Source organism: Sciurus carolinensis, chromosome 5 (genome assembly GCF_902686445.1).
Source record: "Sciurus carolinensis chromosome 5, mSciCar1.2, whole genome shotgun sequence".
In the NCBI taxonomy this organism is placed as follows: domain Eukaryota; kingdom Metazoa; phylum Chordata; class Mammalia; order Rodentia; family Sciuridae; genus Sciurus; species Sciurus carolinensis.
The window spans coordinates 152,123,986-152,151,984 of record NC_062217.1 but is presented as its reverse complement, the minus strand read 5'-3'; the positions used below and the strand labels follow the sequence as shown (position 1 = coordinate 152,151,984).

The window sequence follows — 27,999 nt, the reverse complement described above, 5'->3', positions numbered from 1 at the left end:
AAGAGGTCTAGTTTGGGGACTCAGGGGAGACCAGTTAGAAATTCAGATGCAGGGTTCAGGAAGAGCTCTGGGCTAAATGTGAAAAGTTGAGAGTCACTAGAATATTGCTTCAGTCGAAGACATGGGATTGGATGGGGCACTCAGAGAGAAGGCATAGGGTGAGGCGGGAGGAAAATGAGCAGAGGTGGGATCCTTGGAACTTCAACCTGTAAGAGATATATGAACATGAAGAAGGAAGAAAGAGAGGGAAGGAAGAACCAGAAAGGATACCAGAAAGGATGCTCTCAGGAAGCCAAGGTGGGGTAGGGAGAGAATATGATCCACTCAACATTAAATGCTAGAAAAATAAAACAAAAAAAATGATCAGAAATGATAAGGAGACTATGGATCACATTTGATAATTTGAAAGTAATTATGACCTTGGGAGAACAATTTCAGTGAAAAGGTGGATTAGGGCGAGGCTGAAGGTGAGTCAGATTATGGTGGGTTGAATTGGAGAACCACCGCAGGGAAATGTGGGTGGGGAATGCCTAGACTCTTCCCAGGTGCTTAGCTTTGAAAAGGAGGGCAGGAAAATAAGCCAGAGGAAGTAGTTAAAGGGTGGAGGCTTCAGAAAGGCTATTTGTTTTAAGTTGGGTGACACTTTAAAAGAGCAGGTAAGCTTATTTATGTGCCAACGGGGAGAAACATTACGGGATTTTGAGCAAGATTGTTAAGGGGATCTTAACCTGTAGATCAAAGCCACTGCAAGAGGCCCCAAAATATTTTCTTATCCTAGTTCCTTCAACTGGTGAACATCCCTGAGACACAATTTTTAGGACAGATTCAGTAAATGGGTAGAGAACACTTCTTACATATTTCTGTACTCCCATCACTCTGTATCAGATGTGGAAGGTATCCTGACAATTTTTTAATTCATTAAATCATTCCTCTGATCAATAATCAACACCACTCCATTGTTTTTAGGGAATAAAAGTAGCAGCTCACTCAAGCCCTTCCAAATCTAACTTAAATCCTGGGCTCCTGTTGACTTCCACTGCGGCTCCCTCTCCAGTCAGGCTGCCATGTTGGCTGGCCCACACATAGGCCTGGCTCATCCTGCTGCCTTTGCACTGTTTCTGCCCCACCATAATATTATCCCATTTATACAGACAGGGAGACTGAGAATAAAATTCCAACCTGCTGTGGCCTACCAGGTCTTTTAGATTTGCCTTCTGCCTGTCTCTTCAATTGTATGGACAGCCAGTCTCCCCCACACTCTCTCCTATTCCTTGAACAAGGAAGTACTTTTCTACTTCCAGACATTTGCCTGACTTTAACTGCTGAATGGAATGCTCCTTCATTATCACTTTTTGAGCCTGGCTACTTTATATCCTGCAGGTCTCAGCCTGAATGTCACTTCATCCCAACTGATATAGACCCCACACCCCATTAGGAACAAGCCTAATACACTTCTTACTTTCTTCAAAGCACTGAGAACAGTCTTATTTATTTTATTTATTTATTTGTTCACTGCCCTTCCTTTTTCCCCCATCAAAATGTGAGTTCCAGGAAGGCTGGAAACCCCCCACCTGGTCTTGCCTCCTGGTCTCCACTTCTGGTCAATGGTACTTGACCAGGGCTTTAAGACTATGTTTAAAGAATAAATGGATGAACAGCTCTGCCAGCTTTTCAAAACCCAGCTTAAATTGCAACTCCATAGTGAAAACAAATAATAGATGGTATATGTTGCCAGGCACGGTGGCACATGCCTGTAAACCCAGCTGCTCAGGCAGCTGAGGCAGGAGGATCCTGCCAGCCTGAAAGCCAGCCTGAGCAACTTAGCGGGGCCCTAAGCAACTCAGCAAGTCCCTGTCTCTACAGAAAAAAAAAAAAAAAAAAAAAAAAAAAAAAGGTCAGGGGATGTGGCTCAGTGAGTAAGCGACCCTGGGTTCAATCACCAATACCCCAGTACCAAAAAAAAAAAAAAGGTGGTATATGTTGAGCACTTACTTGCTTTATTCCAACATACACAATACTATATCATTTTATTTAATAATACCCTCTCCATTTATCTCCCAAAACTCATAAAATAATTATAAGCCAGGCAACACACTCAGTGTTAAGTCACAAGTTAGCCTCTTGCTTTGTTACTTAACATACCACACACATTACTCTTTTTGTCTCAGTGACATAATTAGTGATCCCCCCTTAATCCCATAGTCCAGTGCCAAAGCACACAGAGAGCTCAAGGTATGCTGCTACTGAAGGTCCCTCCAGGGAGATAATATAATAAGAATGTCAAGTTGTCTTTATTACATCAAAGATAAACACAGCCAGACATTATTTAAAGCAATAAAAACCGATTTTATTTAGTATCTACAGACAGTAGGGTAAAGAACTGAGTTCATTCAGACTTCTAGAGAAATGGGCCTTTTGTTAAAGAGAAAATGAGGGAGTAGGGGGAGATGAAGAGTAAGGGCTTGACAAGAGGCAGGGAATTGAAAAATGAATTACCAAAAGCAGAAAGAAGGGGTGGTCCATGTGAAATCCATCTAGGTTTGCTACTGGCACCCATGGAAGTTGGGTTCCTACCCTCCCACAGGCACCGGGAGATAGGGAACTTATCTTCAAGTGCCGGCTGGAACGAGCTGTAATTCTTTTGCCAGCCTTCGGTTTTCTCAGGCAGGCATTTTAAGAGGGACTAGAATGTGTCCTCAAGTTGTTAGTGTTTGCTCAGATCTTTGTAGGCCAAGGTGGAGGCCTAGTTCAAAAGAGGGCTCAAAGGATCCTGATTAAAGTTTGGTTAAAGAGAGAATATTTGTCAATTGTAAACTTTGAACAAAAAAATTGAATCCAACTTTCAAGTAGACTAATTCCATTCTACCTGTAAAGATGTCAAAAATATTTACAAGATAATTTAAGTTTTGAGGTTGAGATACGCAGTTCAACTCCCACATTTTCCAGAATTTGCTAAAATCTTAATGTTCTAGAAAGAATTGTCTATTCTGTCAAAAATGACTACAAAACAAGTTATTTCCCACCACACTAAGAACCCATAAGAAAGGATTCCTAGTATTAAGTGTTAGCTGTTGGGTTTGGAAATGTCTGTTTTGCAGTGTAAGGAGTTTCAAGCAGAAGCCCTTGAGTGTTGATAAAGATCTCAGGACCCCCTTCACACAAAGTACAGGCAGTAGCTTCGGAAAGCTGGAATCTACAGTGTTGGAGATTGAAGGGACTAGGATCCTCCCAGACTCCTCTAGATGTTTCTGCAACCTGGAAATTCTCTTCCACCCCGCACTGTAGGTTTCAGTTATAACCTGCTGCTTCAGGTTTGAGGCTCAGATCAACAGAAGCCCACTGGACTCAAAAGAGTCCTCCCTTAATTATAAAAGATGACACGGGGCAGTCCGCTGTGTTTAAACAACCCGGGTATGGCCCTGCCCAAGGTTTAGAGGCCCCAAGGACTCTTATCTCTAGCACTCTACCCCTGAGAGCCATGAGAGTCATTTCTGAAATCATCTCAGGCTCTGAGTATACCTAAGAGTGATTTTCTTCTTGGGTTCCACCCTGGAGCAGATGCGTGCATTCAGGAAAATGTCACCCAACCTGTCTCTTCCCACCTGACAGGTGAGCTGGGAATTCCTGTCCTACTGGGTGTGTTTCTTTGGGGAGAGTGTTCTTTCTAAGAGAGAGGGTGTTTTCTCTTAATTTGATCTTAAACTCCATAGACCCAACTGTTCATTGCAGTAGAACCTGGGTCATGCTGTATTTTACCAAAGCCTCTATTTGCAGCTTAGTCAGTGCCAGGGAGGTAATTGAATGCCATGGTTCTAATGACACATTTTCCATTCCAGTTACTTGAAGTTCCTTTTCTGATAAATAGTTTAGCAATTATCTCTTTGGTCACCACCTGCCCCCTTGGGGACTGGTCTCCTGGGTCGAGCTGTCCATTCATGCCATGTTACAGAGTCCCTGTAAATTGGGAAGAACTCTTGCCATCTCTAGTCATGTTATGATGTAGCTTCATTACTTATGAAAGTGGAACGTGGCTATCTTTTCTCACTTTAAATTAGCAAGAGGACAAGTTACCAACAGGCTGGCATCGAATGCCAGTTTTTCAAAGTTCTTAAATGTACAACATTCCAGACTGTAGACTAGGTAGGAGGAAAGGAGACAAAATGTACCGTCATGATCTTCCAGGGCTGTTTTCAGCAGACGAGGCCTGGTATTCACTCAAGGGCTCAAATTTAGATACTGGCATTATCTCCAAGTGAGACTGTTGGTCCCAAAGTGTATAAGAGAGAGAGAGGGAGAGAGAGAGAGAGAGTGTGTGTATCAAGTGTCGGCTGTGAATGAACCTTTAAAATATGCCATAATGTCGATGGGGATGTAACTCATAGTAGGTCACTTGCCTCATATGCATGAGGCCCTAGATTCAAACCCCAGTACCGCAAGCTAACAAAGAAGCCACGCGAAATCCTGCTTCTTGGCACTGCTTTATTTTGTTGTTCGTTTACTCTAACGGGAACCAAAAAAAAGCCTGATCCTTACAAAATCTCTTGGAGATCCTGATTCAGGGTCGGGCCAGCAGCGGGCGGTGGGGTGAAGAGTGATTTGAAAAGGCGGGTTTGAGCTACAAGAAATTCGGGAACCACTCCAAAGCCTCGGCGATTTGCTCCCCGCCCCCGGCAGGAGGCCGGGCGGTGGGAGGGGCTTGAGGTCTGCCTGGAGCAGCCGACGTCACAGCCCCGCCCCCTCCTGGAGGAGGGCGTGGCCGCAGCGAGCGGGGCGGGGCCGCGGCGGCACGGGGCGGGGCCGCGGCGGCACCAGGCTGCAGGAAGGAAGTGCGCAGACTGGCTGACTAGGTTCGCCCTAGCAGGAGGCTGTGTCTGCCTCTGCCGGAACTCCAGGGGCGACCTCTGCCAACCGCTCCTGCGGCGGGCGGGGACTGTGGCCGCTTGCGGTTCCGATCACCGGAAGGGCCAGGCCTCAGCGCTGCTGGGAGCTGCTTGTGGCCAAGCGGATGCGGCCGGAGTGACCGCGAACGGGTCCATGTTTTTGTTTCCTCCTTTCTTTTCTTATTTCATCCCGAACAGCGAAAGGTTCAGAGGCAAAGCGACAGATACGTGTAACTACTGTGTCCCAACACGTGCGGGGTCCCAAGGACTCCGGTTGTTCGCTGGGACCCACCATTAAAGCGGTTTCAGGATACGCCTGTGTGTGGGGGGTTCTCCCCAAAGTGAAAAGTAGTTGTTTAGCCCTTTCCAAGTTGGTACTTTGGGGAAAGGGTTCTCACACAGGAATGCATCTTTCCACAGCCGTTGGCATAGAGTTTGACAGCACCCTGCACCCCTCCCAGAGTTCTGAATGCCTCCTGGGAGCAGATTCCAGGTCAAACCAATTTCGCCTACATTGAATGCCCTGCTTCCTGATATTTGTGTCTCATAGATCCTTGACTCAGTGAGACAGTCTTTCAGATTTAGCTGAATGCCACAGCCGGACCTCGATGCAGACTGAATCCAACAAGTGTGAAGAGGAGACGCCATCCCTTTTGTGGGGTTTGGATCCTGTATTTCTAGCCTTTGCAAAACTCTACATCAGGGATATCCTGGACATGAAGGAATCCCGCCAAGTGCCAGGTATGTGACTGGTCAGCCAGATGGGTCCATGTGTTGCATCTGCATCCTCTTTCCCCAAATCTGCAGAAAGCAAGGGCTTAGTCACTTTAAAGAGAACCCCCCTGCTTTGAACATGATCTTGTCTGGACCTTGAAATGAGTCAAAGCAGTCTCAAATTTTTTTAAAAAATAGATGGCTTGGGGGAGTTACCTTTGTACTAAGGAAGCTTTTTGCCTGTGTTTAAGGTCTTTCATATTTAAAAATGCTCAGCTGTCTTTCTTTGGGTCTGCTCTGGGTGGAAAGGTCACCCAACCAGGCATTCCTAGGCCTCACCTTCTGTAAAGCTTAGATTTCTTCTTTGTGAAAATGGGCATTAACCATGAATTGGTCTTGTGGGGGTTTGCTTTGTTTTGAATTAATCAATATAAACTCCATGGGGGAAGGACATCATCTGTATTGTTCCCTTATATAATCACAGTGCCTTAAGCAGTACCTTGCATGTAGGGGCAATTGAAACAACAAATTACACATATAAAGGTAAATAAAAATTGTTAGGCTAGGGGCTGTGGTGCATTCTTGGAATACCAGCAACTTGGGAGGGTGAGGCAGAAGGATTGCAAGTTCAAGGTCAGCCTAGGCAATTTAGTGAGCCCCTGGCACAAAATAAAAAGGCCCAGCACTGGGTTCAATCTTCAGTACCACAAAATAAAATAAAATAAAATTTGGTAGAGTAATGGCTACTACAGATAGGTTTATCATACCTAAAAGTACAGCAAATAGAGTTTGGGTAGATTTGAGTAACTGGAGTAGCTGTGGATGCATGTTTATATTTACTGTGCTATATTGTAACAGTGGTTCATTTTATCATAGCCCTTGCTGCTTTGCCACTGCAACTTATTTTTATTTTTTAAATTTTATTATTATTTTAATCATTATTTTATTCATTTATTTATTTTTAAGTGGTGCTGAGGATCGAAACCAGTGCCTCACACGTGCTAGGCAAGTGCTCTATCACTGAACCACAACCCCAGCCCCCAACTTATTTTTAAAATAGACACATTTCTTTCTCTTGCTTTCTCCCTGCTCCTCCCTAATCTCTCCCACTTCCTAATCTCAGGGGAAACTGGATTACCTTTCTTCCCCATTTTAGGCAGATTTTTTCTGTCCTTGAGTACACACCCACCATAGGAATGGAAGTAATCCAGACGTTGGGGATGGTACCAAAAGATCTCAGAATTGACTCTCTCCCAAATTAACAAGAAAACTACAAATCCAACAGAGAACACATGGAATATAGACTTTGAATCCCCTCTTTAAAAGTTCCTGCTGATGGGCAGAATCATAGCCTTTGGGACAGGAATCCCTTTCTCCTTTGCTAGTAAAATAATAAACCTTCTTTTTCCTTTTTCTCAAAACCGTGGATCGGGGGGCTGGGGAGATAGCTCAGTTGGTTGAGTGCTTACCTTGCATGCACAAGGCCCTGGGTTCAATCCCCAGCACCAAAAAAAAAAAAAAAAAAAACCGTGGATCGCATCAGGAACAATGACCAAGCTTTCGGCAGCAATATGAGAAGTTCGGTTATACTCTTTTTGCTATTTTGATTGAAGCTTTCCAATCAAGGGCTTTTTGAGTTAGCAAGCTGTGTGCCAGAAGTGGTCAGTGATCTTGAGAGTCCACAGGTTTAAGTAGATGAACTTTTATGTGATTCCAGTTACAAATATCTGAATGGCCTTAATACCGAAGCCTTTTGTACAAATATCTGAATGGCCTTAATACTGAAGCCTTTTGTACAAATTTTTCATCACACCTTTATTTCCTGATTATTGTTGGACGTGGTCTGGTTTTTTCCTTGGAAGATATCCAGGCTCCCCTGTAGTGTTTCACTTTCCAGAACAATCTAGTATTCTTTGTAACTCATCTCTAAAGGAAGAAATTCACTCACACCAAATGCCAGCCTTGCTTAATAGATCTGTGAGTGAGCAAGCAAGTATCGGGGATATTGTAGAGGCTTCACTTATCCTGTGGACAAAGAACATTATGATGTATTAAAAACAAACCAAGAACTGGAGATATAGTTCAGTTGGTAGAGTGCTTGCCTCGCATGCACAAGACTCTTGGTTCAATCCCCAGCACTACCAAAACAAAACAAAACAAACAAAACAAAACAAAAAAACAGACCAATAAAATATTAGTACTGATCTTTGCTCTATTGCTGGTTAAGAGTGTTTTTGTTTTGTTTTTGTGGTGCTGGTACCAGAAAAAAAAAAAAAAGAAAAGAAAGAAAGAACTTGAGAATTCATACAGTTTAGAAATGTTTCAACAGCAGAGAATATCTTAAACAAAATAACAAAAGTTAACCAAAAAATGACAAAACATGAATCAAATGTGTTCTGTAATAAAGAATGTGGCTGACCTTTATCCTTGATCCTGAGAGGTAACCTTTAAATCCTTGGACTTGCCCCAGTGATAGGATTGTCTCTGTTATTGACCAATAACACCTTGGACCACACCTGAGTTTATGTTAATAAGATGCTTTATGCTGGGCTTTTAGTTTCAGGATGGGGGCTGTCCAAATCCAAAAGAGCATCCTTACTACTAGAGATTTGGGGTTTGGAGCTAGGTCCATCAGCCTGACCCCTTGGAGGTCAAGTTTAGTCATATGTCTGATGAATCAATCATGCCTGCTATTATGAAACCCCAGTAAAAATTCTGGATGCTTGAGGCTTGGCTGAGCTTTCTTGGTTAGTGATCTTGTATTGATGTGTCGGAGGATGATGTGTACCGGGGACGCAGAAGTTTCACGTTTGGACCTCCTCATCCTTGCCCTTTGCCATCTCTTCCTTTAGCTGGTGCTGATTCGTATTCCTTATTATGAAACTGTACTCCTAAGTGGAACACCTTTCTGAGTTCTAGCAAATTACCAAACCTGAGGGATTAATGGGGATCCCTAGATTTATAGCCAGTTGGCCAGAAGTGCAGGTGACCAGAGGATCCCCACAAAACTTGGGGCTAGTTCCTGAAGTGAGGTCAGTCTTATAGGTGATTGTGTCCTAAACCTGTGAAATTTAACCTGGCTGGGGATTTAGTGTTAGAATTGCATTGCAAAATGATTGCAAAATATCCTCTCCTTAAATCTGTGAATTTAGGGTTGAACCTATAAAAATATCGTGAAGTTTTACTATGGTGGTGGTAACGTGTAGGTTTGGGGGAGTTTCAGCATTTTTTTTTTAAACCAATCAATTAATTTAAAATAACAGCTCATAACATGTGAAAATGGTCTTTGTTTTAAATGTCTCTGTAATGTCAAACTTCAATGATTGGATAAATAACACCTTTGTTTTTCCTCTTGCTTTTGTATCACACACAACACCAAAGATTTCTCAGACCCCGAAAGATGTGAGGTTTTTCTCTCCATCAGAAAGCAAGCAGTAGGTTCTGCCATGGAACCAGCTGGGCATCCTCTAGTCCAATTAAGTTTTGATATTATCTACTGAGAGGTAGTGTCAGATCCCACAGGTTGAGGGTTCTGTCCCTGGCACAACTTCTGATGCCATTTGCAAGCCCTGGGTTGTTTTTACCTGTTCTTCTGACCAACTGCTATAAATTTGGGTTCCCACAACCTCTTCTTCACGTCAACTAATTTGCTTGAACAGCTCATAGAACTCAGGGAAACACTTATTTTTATTTACTGAGTTATTGTGAAGGACATTACAAAGGACAGAGATGAAGAAATGCATAGTCAAGTTAGGAGAGAAGTCACACTAAGCTTCCATGCCTTCTCCAGATCTGCTGCCCTGCAGGAATCTCCACATGTTCAGCTGCCTGGAAGCTCTCAAAACCTCTTCTTTTGGCATTTTATTGGAGACTTTGTTGCACAGGCATTATGGAAGCATGGAACTGGAGAAATATGATTGGACAATAAGGATAGGCTGTAATGCTAAGACACTGGGTGGGGGAGATCCAGCAAGGCCTCTCTGTTCAGATTTTTCTTGGCCTCTCTATTCAGTGTTCTTGCCTCCGGGGTATGGGGCAGGACCCCTTTGAAATGAGGAGGTTCTTAAGTCCTACTATTGGACAGAGTAGGTCAGAGAATTCCTTTTGGCCAGCTAAAGCAAGGGAAAATTAGAACCGATACCCCATAGATGCCCAGGGATAGTTGTATTTATAAGAATTATATTAAATGAATCTATATTTCAAAAATATTTTTAGTCATTTTATTGCTGTCAAATTTCAATAAGAGTGATTATACATCAATAAAATAGATTCATAAAAAGTATTTTTTAAAATAAATAATAGGCAGGTAACTTGCTGTGGTCATGGGTGTTCAGGTTTACTGTTTGAATCTGAGTCACATCTACTGGTGACCCCAGGTCCCTGAGTCCTCACAGTTTGACCTTCTTCCTGTCAGGGGCGTGAGGCTCCAGGGATCCCCACAGAGGTTCTCGCACCCTCTGTGGGCTGTATGTGGAACAGCAGGAGCAAGGGGGCCCTTGGAAAAGGCTGGGGCATGAACTTGGTGTCAGCTAGCATTTGTCTGCTGTGATTATTTTCTTAGCCCGTTGGGCTTTTTCACTTGAGAGGGCTGTCATCTGGCTCCCTTGAGTTCTCTTCTTACTGGAGAACTCTTGCTCTGATGGAAGGAAGTGGTTCTCTAATTATTTTTCTGCATCTTCAGCTCTCTTCTTGTAGAGGCTGAACATATCTATTTGTGTGGTTCATGTTTCCGTGTACTTTGAGACATTTCTTCTGACTTTCTAAGCGGTGTATTTCCTCCTCAATGAATTTTCTCAGAGTTTTAAATGCAAACCATTTGTTATTTTCCTCTACAGTTGTTGTCTATTGTTCTGTGATGCTTTTATGACTTTTTTTTTTGCATCAGTCCTTGGGGACCCAACATTTTTTGTTGCATCCTCAAGTGACTATCTTTTCTCAAAGGCAAGTAGTTGTCAGTTTGTGGGGCCCACATCTGTCCTTTTTCAAAGAAGTCTACCGTGTCCTTAAGAAAAGAACTGTTTAGATTTTTATCAACTGTTACCAGATACAGAGTTTGTAACTTCAGAGGAGAGGCAACTTGGGGACATCTTTGGTTCATGTCACTAGTCCAGTCATCTAACCATCTTTTCCATAGACTTTAACATAGGCAGAGCACCTTTCCCCCGTCTTAAAGGTCTTAAAATTTCATGGGTTTTCTATGAACCCACTTTGTTCCTATTCAACCCAAATATTTCTGAATGGGGTGACTCTCCTTTGGGGGTGACTCAGGCTCCACCTTGTGTGACTGCCATTTTCAGCTCATGGCCTCCAAGGTTGTCCTGGGGATGCTCTCCCATCCACCAAGTCATTTTTAGAAGTTTCCCTTTGCCAAGAGAAGGGCCTGCTTTGAGCTAAATTTATTGTTTTACTTTGGATGAATATCTCATTCTCTTAGTGTCTCCAGCAGGCTAAGACTCAGGGTTTCCTTGTCTATACCTGGGACTCTACCATAGTGATTCATCTCTAGTCATCCTAAAGGGGAACAAGGGAACCACCAGCAGAATCCAGTCTGAGTTCAGGCCGCAGGTTCCACATCTGATGGGACCCACACAGCTCAGTGGTAAGGGGAGGAGGTGGCCAGATGCCTGAAGTGACCATGGCTTCTTTGTTTACATTTCACATATTTATTTTAAAAGGAAATGACCAAAACTGGGTTCAGTGGCACACACCTATATTCCCAATGATTTTGGAGACTGAGGCAGGACTATCACAAGCTCAGGAGCAGCCTGGGCAATTCAGCAAGGCCCTAAGCAACTTTGCAAGACCCTGTCTCAAAGTAAATAAAACTGGCTGGGATATAGGTCAGTTTAAAGTGCCCCTGGATTCAATCCCCAGTTTAAAAAAATAATAAAATAAAATAACAGAAATGGCCATTTGAAAATTTATAACCTGTTTCTGAAAGTAAACAATTAGCTATCAGGAAAAGAGGCCAGAGAGGATGTCAGTCAGGACCCTTTAGTGCAGATGGCTTAAGCTGCAATGGAGAACTCAGGTAAGGATACCAGGGGTCCAGAAAGAGGTGCCGCAGAAGCCAGGAGCTCTGGAACCTCAGATCAGAATCAGGGACTGAGCTCAGGTCCCTCTGTCTCTTTTGTCCCCAGGTCTGCAAAAGGCTGTGGGTGTCAGTGGGTGGGTTCCCCAGTCAGGTATCTCTTCTGGCAGAAACTTGACTGACAGATCTCTAGTCTAGGTTTTGAAAACAGTTTTAAAAAGAGAGTTTTTGAATTAGAATCTGCTGGCCCCAAAGGGTAGTGTTTTATAACCTATGTGTCATCTCCTTTTTTTTCTCAAAAGAGAAAAACAGTACTCAGGCCAGTTCACAGAAATGATGACTGGTTTCTTAGAAAAGTACTGGTTTAACAAAGCCCAGAAGCCTTTCTCATGGTTTCCTTTCTCTTTCTCAAAATGCAGTCCTGTGTGGGTCATCAGATGAGGGTTGTCTGGACCCTTGTGAACCTCCTTCACGGAGGTACATTTCCCGGTCACCAGCAAATTCACCGAATCTAGTTTGGCAACACCAGTTTTTTCTGCACTACTGCAAACTTTTAAAAGCCAAACTTTGTGCCTCTGACCCCTGAGGAAAAGACCTCTAAGTTCCTTGTAACTTGTCATTTGTCAAGGGATAGTTCTTAAGATTGGAATTTCAGCAAATAGCATGCCACTGTTTTTTGACATCCCTGCACCCTCCCCCAACAGACATGCAGTGAAGTAGAAAATGTAATCATATAGTTTATGAACTTTGCTTCTTTTTAAATTTTAGGTATATTTTTGTACAATGGGCATCCAATAAAACAGGTAGATATTCTGGGAACTGTCGTCGGAGTGAGAGAAAGAGATGCTTTCTACAGTTATGGAGGTAAGAACACTGATGTTGGAAATCGAGCTTATGTAGAAGGTCCTCACTTAGCTTAAAGTTGAGTTTTAAGCAGCCCCAGCCTTCCAGAGCTGCTGGGAGCCAGTTCAGAAAGCCCATTCCTCTGTTGGGAGCCTCTGGAAGCCCCACATGGAGACTGAGTGAATAATGAGACAGAGGTCAGGAATGATACTGATGAATACTGTGAGGGACTGCTGGGGAGCCAGGAGGTAGGAAAAAATAACATAGAGCAGTCTAGGATCACTGACTGGCAGGGAGGACACTGATACCTGCAGGCATAGCTAGAAATAACAAAGGACAGTGATATAGATACAGATAAAGATATAGATTTTTTTTTTTTTTTTTTTTTGAGTACCCAAAATTGAACCCAGGAACACTTAACCACTGAACCACAACCTGGCCTTTTTTTTGTTTTTGGTACTGGGGATTAAACTCAGGGGCATTCAACCACCTATCCACATCCCCAGCCCTTTTTTGTATTTTATTTAGAGACAGGGTCTTACTGAGTTGCTTGGCACCTCATTTTTGCTAAGGCTGACTTTGATCTTGTGATCCTCCTGCCTCAGCCTCTCGAGCCACTGGGATTATGGGTGTGTACCACCAGGCCCAGCTTTTTAAAATTATTTTGAGATAGGGTCTCACTAAGGTGCTGAGGCTGGCTTTCAATTTGTGAGTCTCATGCCTCAGCCTCCCAAGTTGCTGGAATTATAGGCATGTGCTATGGTGCTTGGTCAATATTTGTTTATAGTGATACCTTAAAAAGAAAAGACCAGATTAATGTAAAAGTAGACATTTAAGAAGACAGAGAGGTGTGAAAATAATGTTTAAGAAGACAGAGAGGTGTGAAAATAATTTCAAAAGATTTATATCCAGAACAGTTAAAAACAAAAAAATCTTTTGTTTCTCAAAGGGGTAAACATCCACTATCAGAAAAGCTCCTTTAAGGAGCTGGGGAGATAGCTCAGTTGGTAGAGTGCTTGCCTTGCAAGTACAAGGTCCTGAGTTCAATCCCCAGCACCGCCAAAAAAAAAAGAGAAAAGCTCCTTTAACTCACAATGATGAAGCAACCACTATGGAAATCAGTATGGAGGTTCCTCAAAAGACTAGGAATGAAACTACCACATGACCCAGCTATACTACTCCTTGGTCTTTATTCTAAAGATTTAAAGTCATTCTATAGTGATACACGCATACCCATGTTTATAGCAGCACAATTCATAATGGTCAGTCAAACTATGGGACGAGCCTAAGTGTCAGTCAATGGATGAATTAAAGAAGAAAATGTGGTATATATTCACAATGGAATCTTATTCAGCCATAAAGAAGAATGAAATTATGACATTTGCAGGAAAATGGATCAAATTTGTTTATGTTTATTATGTTAAGTGAAATAAGCCAAATTCAGAAAGTCAAAGGTTGAATGTTTTTTCTCATGTGGAAGTTAGGAAAAAGGAAAGAAAGATGGCGGTGTTGGGGGGATGTCTCATGAAAATCAAAGGAAGAGCAATAGAGCCAGGGAAAGGGACCAGAGGGAGGAAGGAGGGGAGAGAAAGTGGAAACACTGGGGAATGATATTGGCCAACTTATATTGTTATTTTGTATGCATGTATGAATATGTAACAATGAATCCTACCCTTACGTACAAATATAGTAAACCAATAAAAAATAGGAAAAAAAACTAAATAAAGGATTTCTATATTGTGCTACCAGAGAATTACTAGAATGTGATTTTAGAGTAGTGGGTCTTGATTTTTTTGAGTTTTATATGAGCATTATAATACATTGCCTTGTGCAACTGCAAGATTCTCTGTAGTTGAGATATTTGTTGGGAAGTTTGACCTGAATTCCAAATCTTTGTTGTAATTGACATTATCACTTTTCGTGGTATTGTCTTGGATTTGCATTCTTGCTCTACTTTGGGAATAACAGAAGGCAGTCAAACTTTGTAATCAAGAACATTTATTGATAATTTATAGATACAGTATCATTGCATTTCCTCAACATTTGTTCGTTTTCCTGAAGACAGTTGTCTCGTGCATATTCAGATTGCACATGCGAGATGAAATTTTGCTTGTCTTCTGCTTTTTTCCCAGCATATATAAATTTTTAAATCAGCAGATCATTTTGCCAGGCATACCCATACGGAACCTGTTCTGTTTCATTTTATCAAAGACACTGGTCCTGTTTTTCTCCAAGACAACTGGACAAACATTTACTAAGTTCCTACAGCCCACTCAGCTGTGGCTGCAGTACAGTAAAGTGCTTCCTCTCTTGATACCAATGAGGAAATAATAGTGTCTTTCAGTTTACAAAGCACCTTCATTCCTCATTTCATGTTACTCTCCCTGTAATCTTTTGAAATAAAAAGGACAGCTTTTATTTCTCTTTTGTAATGAGAAAACTAAGACTCAGTAACTTGTTCAGGGCTCTACTGATGGGTTTGTGGATCCAATCTACTGTGCACTGACCCGTGTGCTCTGTGGTTTGCATGTAAGTTGGATTGATTCTCTCTCTCTTTCTCTTCTTCCTCCAGCCTCCTGCCCCTTAATGAGCTGGATTTGGTTTTTTTTTTTTTTTTTGTGTGTGTGTGTGTGTGTGTGTGTGTGTGTGCGCGCTGGGGATCGAACCCAGAGCCTTGTGCTTACAAGGCGGATTTGGTTTTTAATTTTCTATTTTTTAGATCAAATAAGTGAGACTGTGAGGACTACGGTGCTGGCCTCAGAACCAGGCCAGAATGAGGCCCTTGACCTAAAGGGTCTTCACTTATCCGCTTTTTCCATTTTGAAAAAATTGAGGTGATATGTTTGGCTCTTCCCAAGAAGACTTTCTCCCAGAGTGGGTGTCATGAGCACACCACACATCTGCAGGCTGCAGGAAAATGGCCAGCATCTGGATGTGGAAGCACTCAAGCGCAAAAATGCTTTTGCAACTTTAATTCTTTTTTTTTTTTTTTTTTTTTTATGGGTTTTGTTTTGTTTTGTTTTGTTTTGTTTGGCAACTCTAAATCTTGTGTGGCTCGTTCAAGTGGAGCGCTGATTCTCTCCCTTCTGTCCTCAGGCCCAGTTTGGCTCTTGGGCCACCTGCCAGGCAGCCACTCCCTGCTGTCCTGGGGCTTGCTTTCCCTGACTCACAGCAGGCCAGGCCTGTGCTGGGGGTATTTCTGCCCACCCTGACTCATTCCGGTGACCCAGTGGTGCTACCAGCTGGGGAGGACACTGTGCCACACTGCCAGGATGCTCCTCTTGCAGGGCATTCAGCAGCAGATCTTGGGGACTGTGGCAAAGGCTCTGCTAAGAGAGGTCACAAACCAGGGTAGGGAGGGTTTGGTATCAGTGCTTGTGCGCAGAGCACCAGGCAGCCACTCGAGCTCAGACTGAAATCTTGGGAGCTCAAGGCAAGACCGCAAGACCGGAAGGATGTCACGTGTACTAGAATAATACTCATCTGCCAATTCTTTGACTTTTCGTTATAGATCAAGGTTTTTCAATGGACCAGAGAGGTGGTGTGCCTATATAGGTGTCATACTTTTTTTTTCAACTCAAAATGTCTTTCTTGATTTTTTTTGCTTCTTTTCCATATTTACTCATTATAAAATAAAGTTTTAAAATGAGAAAATTTTAATGAAGTACATAAAAATTACGTAAAACTCTAAAAAGTAGACAAAATGATGTTTTAATGAACATCTTCCCTGGCATTCCTAGAGTGTTGCTAATGTTGAAGAAATCTAGAAATGCCTTTTTTCCTTAGCACTATTATATGGATGTCTTTCTCTTCTGAATGTTTTTTTTTTTTTTTTTTGGTGGTGCTAGGGATTGAACCCAGGGCCTTGTGCATGCTAGGCAAGCACTCTACCAACTGAGCTATATCCCTAACCCCTTCTTAATGTTTTTGAAATTAGAATTATAATCAACGTATATATTGAATGTGGAATTCCTTCCCCATACTCCCAAAGATGTTGCTCTTAGCATTTAATGTCATAAAAAATAATTTCTGTTAAAAAATTATTTAATGTTTTACTTAAATTTTTAATAAGATTTATAGGACATAAGATTTCTGTTTGACAGGGAAGTATATATATTTTTTAATAGCAGTGAACATAGATTTCTCATAATTTTTTATTCTCCTACACTGTGTTATTGTAATTTATTTAGCCAATTGCCTATTTATAAACATTTAGTTATTTCAGTTTTCAGTATTGCAAACCATACTACAGTGAACAGCCTTATACAAGATGTATATATCTGTGTATTTGTTCTTTTAATCTCCTCAGTTTAATTTATTGGAAGTAATTGCCAAATCAAAGGCAATTTATATATATAACTAGGAAATTTAGCAAACTGACATATACTTATTGGCCATTTTTATATTTTCTATAAATTTCATGTCTTTTTTCTTTGCTACTTTTTCCTCTTTTTCTTATTGATTTATATGAGCTCTTTACATATACAGCACCAACCCTGTTATTTTGAAAATTGCTATCCATTACTGGCTTTTAGGTCAGCAAATAAATCAGACAATTTTTTCAAATGAGTTCTAAATTTTCAGATTCTGCTTTAAAAAGTCTCTCCTACCCAGCTATAAACTCCAGGTTGAAAGTGTTCACCCATATCTTTTTCTCATCTTAAGTTAACTTATTTCCTATTTAACAAAATGAAACCCATCTGAGAAGTATTTACAACTTATTTCAAGAGAGATTTAAGCTAGCAACAAAACGTTTTTGCTTTATTTATATTTCTTTTATATTACATACATTTTTCCAACAAAGTGCTTGATGATTTTTTAAAAAACTTATGAGACCCACTGAGCCCATGCTTAGCAACCTCTCTTCTGAGTTTGTCAAAAATTAGATAAAGAAAAATTATCTATCTTCCCAAGCAAACATGTCCAGATTTCTCTACAGTTACAAATCCAAATGCCATGAGAACTGTCTTGACTTTTTTTCCCCGACAGTCAGGAATTAAATAAGTCAGACCAATATTGATTTTTGTGACCAAGATATAATTATTTTCTTTTACAAAAATAAGAGTCTGCCCTTCTGGGATGTGCTTGGCTTTCCTTATACCCCCTTTTGCAAAAAGAAGCCCAGGCCAAGGGACGTGGTACGCTTTGTTTTGGAAGTCAAGTGAAAGAGAAGTGGTGACAGAGGCACTACCCTGCATGCCCCTGACCACAGACCGCGCCATGCCGTCTGCCTGCAGCAGGACAAAAGGACTGATGTGTGTGGGCAGTGATTGAGAGTCATGCACGTGACTTCCTGCGGATGCCACTTTTAGCAGAGAGGTGTAGATGAGACACAGCGCCCTCGAGGTAGAATAAGCAAAATGTTGTATGCGTCCCATTGGGTTGTGTATTACTGTGACATGCACAGGCAAGCAGTTCATGCTGGTGTATGGCAAGAGACTGTTTCTAAAGATAGAGGGAGAGTTTGATAAGGGCTCTGCCCTGTAGGCTATTGAAAAATGTCATCTTTCAGTATGGCTGAATGCCGTAATGACATGTGCATTCAGCAACCATGCCCTAATCACTCCTCTGCCCTTTTATGCTTCTCTTGCAGTGGATGATAGCACCGGAGTAATAAACTGTATCTGCTGGAAAAAGTCAAGCAGTCCCGAATCTTCACCAGGTAACTTTATTTGTCATGTTCCCTTGCTTTTCAACTAACCAGTGGATTTTATTCAAAATAACTCATAGGAAAATGGCTGTAGGGTTAAATTTTCACATTTATCCTCCGGTGAATCACAGTGATGGACTTGAAGCGCTGTATCCGGAGTTTTTGCTGCACTGAAAACCGGCACCTTGGTCAGGGGTGTGGCTTCTCTTTCTCCCATCTTTTTGTTGCTCACTTCCTTCTGAGTGCACAGGAATACAAAGAGGTTCCTGAGGGATTCAGCACTTTGTGTTCAGCCTAATAGCTATTATGTAAGTCAAGACCAAAGTTTTAAAGCCCTCTGCTCTTATGTGGTTGCCTCTCACTTCTACGCTACCCTGATCTAGATTTTTTGAAATCTCGAATATAGTCAAACAAATGCCAGGCAGAAATTTTTGTTGTTAAGATGGGATTCCTTTGTAAGTTAGCCACAAAATAATATAAACTGCAAAAAAAAACTTGAAAATTGTGTATTGAATACGTTGACTATAACTGAAACAATATTTTCTGTGCTGGGAAACCCCAGAGCCTTGTGCATGCTAAGCAAACACTCTGCCACTAAGCTACACCCCAAGTCCTCTGGGATAATATTTTTTTTCAGTATCAGGGATTAAACCCAGGAACGCTTAACCACTGCGCCACATTCCCAGCCCATTTTTATATTTTATTTAAAGACAGAGTGTCTCTGAGTTGCTTAGGACCTCCTCTCACTTTTTTGCTGAGGCAAAAAAACTCGAGATCCTTGAGTTGAACTGGAGATCCTCCTGCCTCAGCCTCCTGAGCCACTGGTATTACAGGCGTGCGCCACTGCACCCAGCTCCCTCTGGGATAATTTTTAAAGTTAAATTAATAATATGTAAACTGCATCATGCCTTACTGGTGATCATTTTTGGCTCTAGAGAAGGTTCAGAAACTGGCCCCTTGTTTTTCCTGTTTTACAACATGATTCTGCGTGGTGCCCTATGGCTGTGCAGTTCAACACTGCATGCTCTGATACGTAGCATCTAGTGTCTGTCTACCTAGCATCTTGTGTTGTACACGTCTGATGCTTACAGTGGTTTCTTCTTTCCTCCTTGCCATTAGGGTCAAATCTCAACTTCCTGCTTTCACTCTTCTGAGCAGTGGCCTGCTCATTTGCTTAGTTTTCTGTTGTATTTGCATTTAGAATTTGGCCATCAGTTTCACATAACTTTGGCCTTTCCATTCCTAATTTGGAACAAATAAATTTAAGGTGGATAACAGGTTTTTATGCAGATTATTTCTTAGGTAAAAAAAAAACCTATAATACAATCAAATATCTGGATTTTCATATATGTCTAGGGTATTTTCTTAAGTTTGTTTTGTGCTGTTACTACAGGATATCTGAAACTGGGTAATTTTTTTTTTAAAAACAATATCCCATAGTTCTGGAAGTTGGGAAGTCTAAGATTTGGGTGCTGAAAGTTTTTGATGTCTGGTAAGGGCCAGTCTCCACTTTGAGGTGGCTCCTTGAGTGTTGGGTCCTCCATGGGAAAGGAGCACTGTTCCTCCCATGGCCAAGGAGCAGAAGAGAGAACCCTTTTGACAGTGGCATTCATCCAGTCCTGCTACCCTCGTAATCTAACCCCTCCCAGGTCCCCTCCAACGTTGTTGTGTTGCTGCTATGTTTGGATCAATGTCCCCCAAAGACCAATATTTAAAAGCCTGATCCTGGTGCTGTGGACCTTAAGTGGTGAGGCCAAAGGGAGGGCTTTAAGTCATTGGGGGCATGCCCTCAAAGGGACTGTGGTACTAGGTGTCTCCCTCACTTTGCTTCCTGACTCAATATGTGACTGCTCCTTGGCTCCTTGGATGCACACTGCTGCCATGATGTGATGCTCACCAAAAACCAGTGAGGCTGCCTGATCTTGCACTCGAAACTCCAGAACCGTGAGCCAAAATAAACCTCTTTACTTCATAAGTAGTCTGCGTCAGGTATTTCATCAGAGTGATGGGAAGCTGACTAATATAATTGGAGATTAAGTTTCTAACATGAATTTGGGAGGGGTCAAAAACATTCAAATCATAGCAGTATTAATATCATTTGCAGATTTATGGTTGTCACAATCTTCAATCAGAAGGTATACATACTTGTTTAAATGGAGAGCCAGCAAACTCACTGTAAAGGGCCAGACAATAAATATTTTCTGCTTTGTGGACCATATGGTTTGGATTGAACTACTTCATACTGCTATTTTAACATAAAGCAGCCATAAATAAAACATAAACAAATTGCATGACTGTGTCCCTATAAAACTTTATTTATAAAAGCATGTTGTAAATGGATTTGGTCTGTGAGTGATGGTTTTAAATATTATTTTAGTTTTTAAAATTAACTCTAACAAATGGCATCATCAGTAATATTATATAATTCTTAGTAATTTGTAGATCAATAAAATGGCTAATATAATACTAAGAATATTAAGAGAAAGATTTTTAAAATATCTGTGAGTAGCTGAATTGAGGGTAGTCTTAATTTAAAATTGCTTTGCAAATATAGAGGATAACAGTATCAGGAGAAACCCTAAAAATGATTCTTATCGTGTTACACATGAAATGATGTTTTTAAATTGTTCCCAACTTGCCCATTCTCTCCTTTTAATTTAATCGCCCAAAGTTTAAAAGCTTTCCATTGGAAAGTGGCCAATAAAGACATTTTTTAAAACAAAATTTAGTCTGAGTCAAAATTAGTCATGTTCCAGTTAATTAAAGTATAAGAATATAATGTTAGCTCCTATAAATGTCACATTGAATGTGCTTTGCTTATGAGCAAAGTTAAGAAAGCTTGGCCCTTAGTATTAGAATGTTAAAGGGGATTTATGGTTCAGGATGGAATAGACTTTTCAAATGAAATTCAGGCTCCAGCCATCTCATCACACTCATTAAATTACATGCTGGAGCCTTCTTTTGGCAGTTTGGCTCACCCTTGCAATGAGAGCTGGGTCTCTTTTTCTCAGACCAACCATCAGCCTAATAATTTCAGTGGTGCTATATGAAGTCTTTCTTTATTAATGTCACCTGTAATGTCTGCATAATGGCAATGAAGTTTATAAATACCCTTAAAACTCAGCCCATGAAGAGGAGGGCCTGGGGATAGAAAAATGGGTGGAGCAGCCTTTTGGGAAGTTATTCTTGGATGTTTTCTAAAGGGAAACCTAGTAAGCTGAGCAACATTAATTACCAAGTGTGTCTAGTCTCCTAGGAGTTGGTTACTGCATGTGCAAGGTCTCCCCTACTCCCTGTTCCCATTTCCCTGGATGGAGCAAATATGTCAAAATTAATGCCTCTGCTTGTTATAAAAAAATCATAGTTTCAAAATTGTGTTATGTCTGGGGCTGGGGTTGTGGCTCAGTGGTAGAGCATTTGCTTAGCATGCGTGAGGCACTGGGTTCAATTCTCAGCACCATGTACAAATAATTAAATGAATAAAGGTTCATCAACAACTAATAAAATATTTTTAAAAATTGTGTTATATCAAAAGGCCGAAAATTTGATTAAGAGACTAAGAGAGATTCACTCCATTTTAGAAATGCCATTAGAATATAAACCAGAAATAATGACAGCAGAAAATAAATCAGCATTTAGCAGATGTTGTCTCAGGTAGATAACAATATTTAAAAAGAGTTCACTTTGATTGTTATCTTCTGGCTTACACAGAATAACCCAAAGAAGACAGTGTAATTTATCCCAATAAACGCATTAAAATCTCATAAGTCCCCGGCTGCTATCATGAATAACAAGAGGGATGTTCTTGCAAATCAAGATCTTTTCAAGGTGTTATGCAATAGAATGAAATCCCCTAACATAAAAAGGAAAACAATGGAGTGAGGAGAGTACGTGTACTAAGCATCACAGATAATCCTTCCCTCAGATTTCACAGGAACTGACAAAGTTAAAGAGATGAAGGGCAGATCTATAAAGAAACACAGAGAGGAGATAATCTCACATAAAAACACGTAGCCACTCTTGTGATTTAAAAGCAAAATAAAACTTTATGGAGTCATGTGCTGGTTAAGGCAGTAGAGACCCCAGTGACTGAAGCTGGTGCAGGAGCTGTGAGCATGTATGTGCATGTGCATTGCTGGTGACATCTTGTCAAGGTGGAGTGACTGGGCTACTTTTTTCTGGCAAACATTCTGACAGTATGCCATGAACTGTAAATTTGTTCGTACACTTTTTTTCCAGTAATCCCGAATGAAAGACCCCAATGAAAATAATTTGTCTAGTGATCTGAATTATTTGTTATCACAAATACCACATATTAATTATTTCTGATGTATCTGGCATTGTGTTAAGGGCTAAATAAGACCATACACAACACGTTGATATATGAGGTACTCTACTATTATCCCCAGTTCATAATCGAAGAAACAGAGACGTGTAAATGGAGAAGAAATAAAGACAGTGAGGTTAAGCCTCCTGCCCAAGGTCACACAGCTAACAAGAGGTAAATTAAGATTCAAGTCAGGTCTTTCTGACTCCAGGATTCAAATGCTGACCTCTAGGCTATACTGCCTCCATCAATACTAGAGTTAAAAAATAAAAATGAGGGTCTGGGGATGTAGGTCAGTGGTAGATTGCTTGCCTATTGTCCATGAGGCTCTGGGTTTAATCCACATCTCCACAAAAATAAATAAATAAAGAAGATTTTTAAAGAGAGGGGCTATTTAGTGAGACTAGTTAAATAACCTGGAATATCAGCAAGATAATGCTATATTGTTAATTAAAATGCTGGGTTGTATAGATTGTGTGGATACATGAGTATTTGGAATTATGGTAGACAGAAAAACAGAACACAGAATCTTCTACGCCAACCAACTCTGTCTATGGAACATGTGAGAACCTCTTGGGACAGCAACAGAGAGTAAAAGAATCAGTGAGAAGACTGTGCAGCCAGTGACTGACTGAGTTCATGCTGCAGCTTCGTTTGGGCAAAATTTGCTTGATCTCTTGTGTGACTCAGTTTCTTCTTTTCTGAAATAGGGATAATATGTAGTAGTAGTCATAAGGATTGGATGTGCTAATACATTGTAAAGGTTTTAAAGTAGCACCTGTCTACCCAAACATCCATGGCTGCTTTTTTTTTACTTATCTAACATAGTTTGGAAATAAAATTGAATGGTAGAGATTATTTAGGACATATATATATATACACACACAGGGTCTTACTAAGTTGCTTAGGGCCTCACTAAATTGCTGAGGCTGTCTTTGAACTTTCAGTTCTCCTGCCTCAGCCTCCTGAGCTGCTGGAATTACAGGCATGCACCGTGTCTAGCCAGTAGGGTATATTCTTAAATGGATGAGAGTGAGTGAGTGGGTGTGTAAGAGAATGAGTGAGAGGTGAGAGGTCAGGATGTAGAGCACTGAGGTGGGACAGGTGTCTGCAGGGTTATTAAGAGTTGTTGCCCCTAGAGTCACACTCAGGACTGTGTAGAGCCCTGGCTCTGCTGGCATTGCAGAGGTGGGAAAGAAGGCCTTGGGACTGCACTGGAGCTTGCCCACTTGGCCTGTCCAGACTCTGTCCCCTTCTCTCTGCTTTTGAATAATCACAGCTATACCTTATATCTCCACCATTCAATAGAGAATTTCAAAAAGGTTACAAGGAATTCCTGTGGTGTTGCAGTTAATCAGAAGGAGAATAAATGTGCTGTGTTGGTCTTGCTCTTGAACTTTCTCCGCAGTGTGGTAGAGTGATGGCGGTAAACCTCTCTCTCTCTCCTGCCAGCCCTCAAGACTGCGGCTGCTCCAAGTGCAGCAAGTGAGCTAAGTCTGACCTCACAGCTTAAGAAACTTCAAGAGACCATTGAGCAGAGAACCAAGGTAGAACTTGGGGACATTATCCAAATCAGAGGCTACATCCGCACATACAGAGAAGAGCGAGAAATTCATGCCACTACTTATTGTAAGCACAAGAGTCTTTGTCAAATTGGTTGCCATTTTGGGAGTGAGTCCAGTAGACTCTTGTTTATCTAAAAATCCAACTTTCAAAAAGTTTAGAAGATTTCACTCTAATGGGGGAAATTATATTGTGTAGCATACTTTATTTAGAAAAGTAGCTCTTCAAAACTTTATTTTGAAGAGAGTTAATAATAAGTAGATTAGGAAAGAATAAATTACTGATTATATATAGTTGGCAAGTTTATTTCAACAACATAGTAGTTTCCAAAGAACTTCGAAATCCAAGTGTCAATCCATTAGGGCAGAGTTCATATCGTCAAAATGATGGAAATTTCCTAAACACCATCGAGTTCATTAACTTTTTTTTTTTGGTTTGGGGATTGAACACAGAGGTGAGCTACATCCCCAGCCCTTTTCATTTTCTATTTTGAGACAGGTTCTTGCTAAGTTGCTAAGTCCCTTACTGAGTTGCTGAAGCTGGCTTCAAATTTGTGATCCTCCTGCTTCAGCCTCCCAAATTGCTGGGATTACACACATGTGCCACTATGCCTGGCCAAGTCTGTTAACTTTAAATGAAAACAACTAATTAGAGATAGGACAGTTCTGCATCATCTCCCCTGGCTGATTTTCAGCTGGAAGTCTCAAGGACAGCCCCTGTTGTCTACCAGAGTCTTAGATGAATCAGTACGCCAATGGTCTTTCCTAGCTTCTTCCTCTCCCTGGCCTCACCCATGACAGGGCATTGCCTTTGCCCTTGCAGGAAGGCCGGAAGTGCTTCTAGACTGCTGCCCTGGTAGTAGCTTGGACATTGGAAAAAACTGATCTCAATGTAATTTCTGTGACATTTTTTTCCTGGTCTTATTAGACAAAGTGGATGATCCAGTGTGGAAAATTCAAATTGCGAGGATGCTTGAGCTGCCCACTATCTATAGGAGAGTTTATGACCAGCCTTTCCGCAGCCCAGCTCTAGAGGAAGGAGCAGCAGCAAGGTAAGTTATGTCTAATCTCTGCCAAACGTGTGTCGGCAGTGTGCAGCTGAGTGGCAGGAGCCAAAGGCTGGGGTCCACCTGGGCCGGCCAGAAGCTTCCACTTGAACACTGTGGAGCTCTCACCTCCATTTGCCTCCATTTCCTCACCTGCAGAGGGAAGTCAGGAAAATATACACATAATCGGGATCATTGAAAGAGTAGAGGGAGGAGCACAGAAAAAATATTTGAAGAAATAATGGCTAAAATTGTTCCAAGCTCTGGAAAACTATAAACTCACAGATCCAAGAAGCTCAACAAAACCCCAGAGCAAGAAACTTGAAAGCTGTTCCAAAGCACATCACCAAGTGTAGCATCATAACCAAACCCACAGAACCTATGTCAGTGTTTTCAACCAGGGATGATTTTATTCCTTTAGGGAGGCGACAAAACAAAACCAACCCCAGGAGGAATGAAAGTATATGGATATTTGCTAGTATATGGACAACAAGGAGAAGATACAGGCTGGAACAGAATGGGAGGAGAGAAAGGGGAAATGTTACTATGTCCCCTTTATTTTTATTTTTTTGTGATACCGGGGATTTGAACCCACAGTCTTGTGCGTGCTAGACAAGCACTTTTTTACCACTGTGCTATGCTATGCTCAGCCCTCCTTTAATTCCTTTAACCTATCAGGAAACTATATTTTCTGAAAAGTGCAAACTCTAGACCTGTATAGAAAAGAAAGTAGGAATTGTCTCCTCAGTCCCATTCCCCAGAGGTTGCCACTGTTCCTGGCTGCTGTTTCCTCTTGGACTCTTTTCTTCTGTTTGTGCACAAGCATGAATGCCACCTATATATTTTGTAGGTTGTCCTTTCTTTCTTTTTTTTTTTAAATGGACCATACGTCTTCTGCAGCTTGACTTTTTTTCTTAGTCTATCACGAATGTCTTTTTTAATTCTCAGAATCTTTTTTTGTGGTACTGGGGAAAGAACCCAGGGCCTTATACATGTTAGGCAACTGCTCCACCACTGAGCCACACACCCAGCCCTGGTTCTCATCATTTTAAACAGCCACACAGTATTCACTGTATGCACCTCTTATGTCAAAAACAAGTCTCAATATAATGTTGCATCTTCTACCTAATTTTCTGTCTTATGTACACTAAAAGGAACAAAGGCGATGGTTTTCTTCAGGGCTTTTTACAAACTTTCCCCTGGCAGCAATCCAGAAGCCCAAGACCTCACCAGTCTCACGTGTTTGCTGAGTGAAAAAATCAAAGAATTCCTCGTGGAGAAGAGAGTGCAAACCTTTTACCAGCAGGAGCTGGAGATGGTGGCATCCTTGCTGACTTTTGCCAATCAGCCTGTTATTCACAGCACCTGCTCGGACCAAGTGAGTGCCGCGTGCCCATGTGAGAAAGCTGGGCCTCTGCCCCGGGTCTGCAGTTGAAGGGTGTGGGTGAACACGACTGTGGTGTTGAGACTCACAGGGCAAACCCAGGGGCAGAGGTCACCCTTCCAGCACATGCTGTTTCTATTCCGGAAAGGTCACTGACCACTAAGAATTTGAAATGAGGCTGGACCTGCCCTTTCCTCCTTTTACTTACTCTCATTACCCTTAATCTTTGAGTAGAAAAAAATAATAATAGGCTCATGTCATAGCACCTAGTTGTTAGTACCCACGGAGATGGGTATTTCATCTCAGCAGAAGCCAAATGAGGAAGGAGGAGATGAGAGGAGGTCATTATCTTCCACCCAGAATTACTTATTGATTAGCAAGATGGCTCTTGAACTTGAACCAGGGTTTTTTGTCGTGTCACAATAAGGTTGATTTGACCTGTTTTAGGAGTTTAAATAAAGACCAAGTTATATTCAGTTTGGTTCATAAGTAAAAATTCCAGGGAATGTTCAGGTAGTGTTTTTGTTGCTCTTGGAGAGATTTGTCCCTGTTTTTTTTTTTTTTTTTTTTTTTTAACCTCCAGTGTCACAGGTGAACTTGGTTGTTTGGTGTTTCTTTTTTGAATTATTGGAGACTGATTTTAGACTTTTCCTTTCATTACTATTCTTAGGTTTGCTGTCGTTGTGACATGACTCATATTTATTTACTTTTAAATAAATGATGTCAGCTTAAATATCACCTTCTTGTTCCCCCAGCTGTCTGCCTGCTCTGACCGCCACTTGTCCCACCTTGTTACATTTGTATCTATGACATCACTGCATTTGTTTGCCCTCCACAGAACTTAAATACTTCCTTCCTCTTAATGTTTTTCATTTTGATTTTTACCCTAGCATTGCATGGGGGCTTTCTACCCAGGACCTGGAACAGGGCTGCATGGAGCAGGTTCTCAGTGATTATTTGTTGATCGAACGAATGAATGGTTGTTAAAAAGTCAAGTGGTCTCAGAAGGTGGTGAAGTAAATGTAGATTTCTTCCCATCCTTCCTCTCACCCTGTCCCTGTCTCCAGAGACAAGCCCCACTGCCAGCCTCCTGTGTGTCCTCCTGGATGTAGTTGATACACATGTAAACTGCAGGTGGTCTCCTTTTTCATTCATATGGCACCGAGCTGTCATGCCCTATCAGAGACCTTCGTTTCCACTGGTGGTTCCTGCAGATCCTTTCCTAGTACTACATCCTGATTTGCCCCTGTGTAATAATCTTGTTACCTCTGCCAAAAGATTGGTTCCAGTCTCCTCCTTTCTGGACAGTTCAGATGTTTTCCAGTCTTCTCTCATTGCTAATAGGGCTGCTGAGAACACACTTGTGCTCAGTAACCAAAGCTGTTCTTCATGGTGGAATAGATACCAGGTCACCATCCTGACCTCCTAGGCATGACTGTTACCTCTCAATTTTGTTCGTGCACCTAATTACTTCCTCTTGCCAACAGGCTTGTGTGCCCAGTGACCCAGGATTTCACACAGGGAGATGAGGGATATCATTTCAGAAAGCACCCAGGTGGGGT

The 27,999-nt window shown here is 41.4% G+C and overlaps 1 protein-coding gene across 3 annotated transcripts in view; it reads left to right on the top strand.

Annotated features, from left to right (window-relative positions):
• Positions 1-4,832: 4,832 nt before the first annotated feature.
• The window catches only part of Stn1 (STN1 subunit of CST complex), a 33,311-nt gene continuing 10,144 nt past the window's right edge, over positions 4,833-27,999 (top strand). Inside the window, exons 1-7 of one of the 3 annotated variants that reach the window (XM_047554137.1) lie at positions 4,833-4,847; positions 5,431-5,621; positions 12,394-12,489; positions 18,062-18,130; positions 23,898-24,074; positions 24,936-25,059; positions 26,260-26,431. In XM_047554137.1, the coding sequence (XP_047410093.1) occupies positions 5,489-5,621; positions 12,394-12,489; positions 18,062-18,130; positions 23,898-24,074; positions 24,936-25,059; positions 26,260-26,431 (771 nt within the window). In that variant the 5' untranslated portion in view covers positions 4,833-4,847; positions 5,431-5,488. The other 2 variants (XM_047554140.1, XM_047554139.1) reach the window with 2 other exon arrangements.